The 8392-nt window shown below is 33.0% G+C and overlaps 1 protein-coding gene across 1 annotated transcript in view; it reads left to right on the top strand.

Moving 5' to 3' along the window:
• Nucleotides 1-1298: 1298 nt before the first annotated feature.
• Nucleotides 1299-8392, top strand: part of LOC106470820 (tachykinin-like peptides receptor 99D) — a 14001-nt gene continuing 6907 nt past the window's right edge. The window contains exons 1-2 of the mRNA XM_022400314.1: nt 1299-1319; nt 5442-5642. Coding sequence (XP_022256022.1) covers nt 1299-1319; nt 5442-5642 — 222 coding nt within the window. The remainder of the gene's footprint in view (nt 1320-5441; nt 5643-8392) is intronic.

The raw sequence follows: 8392 nt of genomic DNA, 5'->3' as shown, positions 1-8392 counted from the left end.
CTTGTACATATCGTTCTGAAAGTTATGTAATGGTTGAATTGAGAATTTTAGGAGAGATTTTTGTATTCCTCCTCTCTTGTACATATCGTTCTGAAAGTTATGTAATGGTTGAATTGAGAATTTTAGCAGACATTTTTGTATTCCTCCTCTCTTGTACATATCGTTCTGAAAGTTATGTAATGGTTGAATTAAGAATTTTAACAGATATTTTTGTATTCCTCCTCTCTTGTATGAGGGCGTGTTAAATGTCCTGTTAACTTCGTATTTAGCCCCCCTGCGGCAAGTCTGAAACTGGGTTTCAACTTTCGTGGTGGAACAGTACAGATAGCCCATTGTGTATCTTTGTGCTTAACTACAAACTAGCCATACTAACCAACCAAGTTAAATAATTCACGAAACAATAAGTAGTTGGAGTTTGTATTGAGACAAATTGATATGTTTGAAATCTTTTGAACTGACTGTATTCTTGAATAATGAAGTATATCAGGAATGTTAAGAAAATGGATAATAGTTAGCTGCGATATTTCGCCGCAATATCTTTAACTTTTTCAATTTTGATTTTCTAAAGAAGTTTTGGTGCTGACTTTTGAAGGAAACCTTCATTTCTGCGAACAAAAACTGAATTTCTCTTATATTGCTGTTTTTTAAAATATCAAACTGATCACTTTAAGGATTTGTTTGTTTTGTTTTTTCTGTTTAAGTGCAAACTTTACAATAGACTATCTGCACTGTACCCATCGCAGGTATCAATACCCATTTTTAGCCTAATAAGCCATCAAACTTAACGCTAAGCTACTGGAGAGCCACTTTGAAGAATATTTCTTACTTAATATTTATGGGGTTTATGAGTTATTTTCAACCCACTATATAATAACCTAAATTAATTTAGATGCGTAAGTAATATAATGGCATTATGCCCAACTTAATATTCGATATTATACAGCAGGCCAAATGTTTCATCATTGTAGTGCAGATTTTTTTATTTTCACCAAAAGTAAAATTGAAAAGATAATCTTTAACGTAGAGGCCTAATGCATTTTTTTACGTGGCGCATCCTCTGCTGTAGACCATAGGTTCATCTATTCAAGGTTTATCAGCACAGCTTGGGTCAGCAAACCAAAGGAATACAGTTAGGCCTTTTATAATAGTGACAAACAGATAATATTTTGGAGGTTTTGAGTCATTTTTCTTATTTAATTAGCTATCACTAGAGAACAGGTTCTAACACTAATAGCACATCACTAGAGGTTTTTAGTTTTTGAATATGATGATCTACATATTTCAAAAACTCTATACTCATGTCTCTCGATGGGTCATGGGTAAGTTTACGGACTTACAACTCTAACAATAGGGAACCGAATACCCGTGCTGGACAGAGAGCAGATAGGCCATTGTGTAGTATTGCACTAAAAACAAAAATAAAACCCATACTCAAAGTTACAGCTCAAAACCATGACATACTTCAGTAGTAATGACGTTTTTAGAACTACATCTACATCCTTAACTAATTTTTAAGGCAACAGTATACAATTTTAGTATGGGAATTGTTGACCACTGTTAGATTTTACTTTTCGCTAGTTTTCCAAACTGTATAACAGCTCCTTTTATAGTACAGCATTATTTAATTAGTTTTAATTCTGATCTATGTTCGCAACTTGCTTTGATAAAAAGTTATTGATAACCACTTGTGATATTATACATCCGTTTTAATAAAAGACTTTTTAAAACTCATTCATCATGATAACTTCAGGATATTTTTCTTATTGTTGTTGAACTTAATTTTCAACAGTACACAAAAAGTTTTATGGACTTCTTTAAAACTTTACATTTATATCCGTTTAGCAGGTAAGTACTATAAAAAGAGTAATCAATAAACAATTCGGAGAAAAATCTATCGCGGAAAGGCCATCATATTGGTTTCTCATGCGTTCGTGTGCTAGTTTAAGCCTAACGAGGCTATTCTTTACGTTAAATATCCTTATGTTGGCATTTCAAATGTAATAGGTGGTATAATTACATACGTTATGTACTATTTCCACCGAATAATATTCGAGTCCGCATTGATCCACATTTACTATCTACATTTTTGTATCCGCTATTCGTTTATATGTTGTTGTTGTTTTTGCTATAAAACGGTTATTTTTAACGTACTTTGTTGCTCTAACATTAATTCATTGTTTGTAATTTTTTATCAGAACTAGTTCATAAAAATTATCTTAAGCATTACGAATATTTTTAGTTTGAAATAATGAGTTTACAAAGTCGCCACCATTTCTAGTAAAAGAAACAAAAGATAATACTTGTTTGGAATTTGAGAGAAAATTATGGAAGATAAATATTAAACTAATACATAATGTGTAATGTGTAGCTTTCGTAAAAATTAAGGATATATCTTTTATGAAAATTGAAGGATATTAGGAATGATTAAATAAATGAATAATGTAAGACCAGTAGCTTTGTACAATTTATTTACAAAAATGTCTTATTTAATTGACGTGTTTTAACGTTATATTCTTTTAAAGGGGAATTATAATATGTGTAACCTACCCCCCAATCAATGTACTAATTCTATATATAAATAACTGTTCGCGAAATTTTCCATTAATACATGAGTGAAAAACGATGTATATTTATCAATTAGACTTAACATTATTGAAGGCAAAGATCTGGAGACTTTAACGTTTTTTTCAAAATCATTTTTGTTTTATAACATTATTTTAATTTCGCCAAAATGTCATCTCATATTGCCACCTCGTTTTGTTACTGTTACTAATTTATCTACAATTTAATTCCAATAATTTAGGGCAATGTTTACGCCGCTGCGGTGGATTCAGTATGATGCCATTGTCGTGGTACGTCATTCTGCCCATTTGCCACTTGAAATAATGTATTAATAACGTTATGATGAAAGTAATGGCTTAAATTCCGGAGACATGTGCTTGAGATTTTCCTTCAATCTTCCATAAATAAATACACAAAATTTAAAATTATATTCCGCAGCACATTTGTCCAAATACACACACACAATGAAATAAAATATTCTTGAGACCAATGAAATTAATTACATATTGGAGAAAACATTTTATACTATTTCTGTATATTAAAATTTTTTACCTCCTTACATTCTGTTCTAATAAATCTGATTTTTCCCATTACATTTAAATCAGTCAATTTATAAAACTATATTTGACTTTACTTTCATTCGTATATTCGTTATTAGTTGTAATTTTTTGGTCATTTTTGATCACAGTATACGTAATTGTAGTTTGTTATAAACAGCTGCTGTACAGAAATCCAAACTGATGAAAGAAAAATCAAATAAACTCAAAGCGTTAAGTTTAATACAAGGCCAAAGTGATGTACTTAAAATTTCGTATACTACAAAATTACACTCTTTTAGCCATTACACTTTACGCATTTTAGCTTCAAATTCTAAGCATTACACCTTTACAAGCTGTCTCTCTCTGGCTTAAATGTCATTATGTTAAAATAACTTACAATATCGAATTCCCATTCATTGGATGACGGACTTGTGTACTGTTCCACATGACTAACATGAAAGCGAAGATTGTTTTTCAAATCAGCGAAACATTTTGAAAAATCAGCGATAGCTCGAAAGAAGGCGACAAGTTTCAAAAAAATTTTAAAAACAAGTTTACCCAGAGAAATTGCTGTAGAGAGTTTTATATTTTTGTCCATCGAAATAACAAGTGTTTAAGGTTTCGAATAGTTGAAGATTTTGTTACAAACATATAGTTTTAATATACGGGATACACATTCTCTGCTGTTTTGGTCAAAACAAAATTAGCCTTTTTTATTCAAATAACACATTACACATTAATTTTTGCGTAGTACCTAAGGGGAATCGTCGTCGTATGGTATTCACATAAGTATATTTGCAAATCTCAGTGTTTCCAGTTCTCATAATAATTGAAAAAATACGTTAGCATTTTATGGACTATATGCAATAAAATTTTAACGCATTTTTTTTCCCTTTTTCATATTCATTGCAAACAAGCAATAATCACTCACGAGAAGTATAATTCAGCTTATTAGCATATTTTTTGCTGGTAGGCAGTTCTCCGTTATTTGATGATAGACGCAGTAGTTATTTCATAATTGGAGTAGTTAAAGATTTTCAGAATAAAGATGTTAAATTTTTTCAAAAATTGAAATGCAGGTGAATAAAAAAGGCAAGTAGATCAATGAAAGCGAGTTGAACTTAAGGTAAGTTTGTCTTATAGCATAGCCATATTGGGCTATCTGCTGTGTGTCCCCGCAAGGAATCGAACTCTGGGCTTAAGCTTTCTAATTTCGTAGACTCACCGCTGTCCTACTGGAATGCCTTAAAGTAAGAGCGTCGCGTTTTTCGCATATCTGGAGTAATGTTTTGTTAATTGAAATAATTTAGTCAAAGTTCTTTTTTAAGCTTTGTTTTTTGTTTGTAACTAAGCACAAAGCTACACAATGGGCTATCTGTGCTCTGCCCACCACGGGTATCGAAACCCGGATTTTAGCGTTGTAAGTCCGCAGACATACCGCTGTGCCACTGGGGGGGGGGGGGCTTTTTTAAGTTATGGTTGTCTTAAGTCATCCTTACGTTTAACTGACAAAAGAAAAATTAAACGGGATATATTAATAAAACAGGAATTACAGCATTAGATTTCCCAAATGTGTGAAGTAAGAGGGATCTTCGTAAAGGATTTAACACTTCTGGTTGCTCCACAGTGGCACAGCGGTATGTCTGCGGGCTAACAACGCTAGAAACTGGGTTTATATACCCGTGGTGGCAGAGCACAAATAGCCTATTGTGCAGCTTTGTGGTTAACTACAAACAAAGAAACACTTCTGATTAAAACAATATGTATTTACTGTCCTATACGTGCCAAAGCACTACAATCGAATTAACGTTAAGTCATTTGATAAAAAAGAAATAAGGTAAAAGAAACTTGAAGGTGATAATTTGATCTTTTCCCTCATCAAATATTAATATGCCTATTACAAATATTATGTGGCTGTAATGTTCGTTCATTGAGACAAGTTCGTTTTTCAGTACGATAAACTTTCAAGGATCAGTACTGATGCCTTTAACAATTATTTTTTTCAAAAGTGATTGTTGTTTAACGCATTCAATAGTGTACAGCGTGGGGAATCGAACCCCGGATTTTAGCGTTGTAATTATGGAAACCCACCGGGGAACTTCTCGTAAATAGTTTTGGTTTCAATAAAATGCTGTTCTAACTCTGTATCTACAGAGTCACTTTCATTTGAAACTCTCAAACTTTGTCGTACCTTTAGGGCGTGTCAGGCTGAACTGAAATATTTGAATAGGCTTAAGTAATAGACAATTATCACATGGCTTCACTGTACAAAATATTTTGATTTGTCATGTTTTCTCTTGCTATTACACTTGCTATTATTTATTCGATATTTGTATGTAGTTGTTTTTTATCTCCCGGACACTCATATTTGTATATTTTCAACCTTATAGCTACAACGTTGTTATTCTGATTCTTACCTACGTGCTACCAATCACTTCGATGACCTACACATACTTCCGAGTAGGCCGAGAGTTGTGGGGAAGCCAAAGCATAGGGGAATGTACCGACAAGCAGTTGGAAGCTGTCAAATCAAAGCGAAAGGTTAGTTTCAAATTAATAATGGAATATTAAAATTTGTAAAAAAAAAACAGTGTTCGATGAAACAGCAAGCAACCTAGTTTAAATGAACCTCGACACAGTGTGTGTACAAGCAAAACAATACGAAATGATAAGGTTTAAAATGAATTTTAAACATAAAAATGTAATTATGATACTGTGTCAAATAGATGAATAGCTTTATAAAGAAGAATGCCTCATCACCCTCCAACAGACAGTGTACTCACACCAGTAAAATTTACTGGCTCTTCAAATAGGTACTTCGATTCAGTTTTGACCTCAAAAATATTTTGAAGTTTAAAATTTTATAACATGACATCATGACATCCATATTCTTGGAGACTCCAAACCACGACATATTCGCTTTGAGTAACAGGATTTATAAGGGGTAATTTTCAAGCATAGTGTTAACGTCATCAATATTTGACAAATGTAATGATATTCTAAATATATCAGTAAAAACTGTTTTGTATGCCGAAAAGCTTGTTGTAGTAGAAATGAATTAGAATAGAAAGTTACAAAAAGATCATACTGTTAAAAATTTTCCACATGTATGAACATTACTACGAGATGGGTGTTAATTTTATTGGCCTTTCGTGGCGCTCCCCAGTGGTACAGCGGTATGTCTGCGGACTTACAACGTAGAATTCGAGTTTCGATACCTGTGGTGGGCAGAGTACAGATAGCCCATTGTGTAGCTTTGTGTTTAATTACAAACAAACAAACAAACCTTTCGTGGCCTGGTGGTTAGGGCGCTCGACTCACAATCTGCGGGTCGCGGGTTCGAATCTCCGTCTCTGAACATGCATACCTTTCAGTTGTGTGGGCCTTGTAATATCAATTCCACTATTCGTTGGTAATAAAGTAGCCCAAGAGTTGGCGGTGGGTGTTGTTAATTAGCTACCTATCACCGCTAAATTAGAGATGGCTAGCATAGATATTCATCGAGTAACTTTGCACGAAATTCAAATCAATCGAAGTATGTTTGTTGTAAAAGTCATAATTCTAGGTTTTGATGTTTATTTTGCCTACCATTTTTCAAAAGCAATATTGAAGCACAATGGAAAAATAATACTGTTAAGATAACACGCACGTCTATTAGACTGTATATATACAAGAGTGAGTTAATCATCACGTTATTACGTGAGCTATATGCACATTTTCTGGGCCAACGCTCAATATTTCGCAAGTTTGAATTGTTAAAAAATGATGGATCACATATTTATTTTCCAAGACATATCCCGCATCTAATCTTGATCTTATTATAATTCATAATAAATTCACAGTAATAGTAGAAATGATAAAAATGTAACTAAAAGTTCCGTGAATTTATATTATGCAGTTGATACTATTATGCTAAGGGCAAAGCGTAAAATACGATTTCAATATTTTATTATTTTACATTATAAACAACTTCCATTTAATAGACCAGTAGCTGATTTTAATATCTTCTTACAGTTCCCCAACCAATGCTGCAAATTCTTAAAGCAAGTGTAATCCCGAATTTAGGACTATGTTGCTGTTGTTGTTTTTTGTTTTGTTTTTTTTTGTTAAGTATGGGCGAAACATAATAATCAGTTCTACAAATTATATATATTTTCGGGCTTCTTTCACATAAGAACATGAGACAAGTTCGAAAGTCTCTAAGTTATAGTTATAATAGCAGAGACCCGCAGAACATTTGCGGTCAAATTACTATCTTTATTGCAACAGTGCTTCTTTAAATACAGAGTTTCTAGAACAATGCGAAAACATTCTAATTGCAGACACTGAAATATATGGTCCGGCAATCTGCGGGTTCGAATCCCCGTCACACCAAACATGCTCACCTTTTCAGCCGTGGGGACCTTCTAATGTTACAGTCAATCCCATTTTTCGTTGGTAAAAGAGTAGCCCAGGAGTTAACGGTGGGTGGTGATGACTAGCTACCTTCCCTCTAGTCTTTCACTGCTAAATTAGGGGAGGCTAGCGCAGATAGCCCTCGTGTAGCTTTGCGCGAAATTCAAAACAACCAACCAACCGAAATATATAACTCCACTTGCCTTAGGCCTAACATTAGTTAAATCTTTATTAAGTATGGATTATATTCAATAAAGAGATAAGTTAACGTTGTAACTTGTGTACGTTTTTTGCTTTAGTGTAGTTAGGGCTAAACTTTATCGTGCTTAATATTATCAATAAATAAATCTATAATTTTATTCTACAACCTAGCATTAGACCATTAAAAAAAAATTAAATGTTCTTGCAAAATATCTACTAGTACTAAAGTATATTAACATTCACATTTTGTTGAAATGAATGCGTGCGCATATAGATAGTAAGATGCGCGAGCATTTTCAGGACAGACTAAAACTGGGTATTGTTGTAATAGATTTCACGTTATGATTCTAAAAGCAGTCTTTGTATCAGATCTGTTTGAACCTGTTTCCAATGGCTCAGCGAGAAATCTGAAGGCTTATAACGCTAAAAACCGAACTTCAATACCCGTGGTGAGACGACTTTATGCTTAACAACTAACAAACTGTTTAAACTGTTATTGCATTAGTTATACAGTGAGAAAACGAATAGTCATAATAATCCTAAAAGATATAACAGCAAAACTTACTACTTTAAAATACGCTCTATCGTGAAACATATTTCTAATTTCTATTACTGCTCAGTCATTTATAGTTTCATAGTTCTAATCTCAGGATCATATTTTCTATTACTGCTCAGTCATTTATAGTTTCATAGTT

The sequence above is a fragment of the Limulus polyphemus genome, unplaced genomic scaffold, assembly GCF_000517525.1.
Source record: "Limulus polyphemus unplaced genomic scaffold, Limulus_polyphemus-2.1.2 Scaffold107, whole genome shotgun sequence".
NCBI lineage: Eukaryota > Metazoa > Arthropoda > Merostomata > Xiphosura > Limulidae > Limulus > Limulus polyphemus.
Note: the sequence above shows the minus strand (reverse complement) of the source record. Positions and strands in the feature narration are given on the sequence as shown.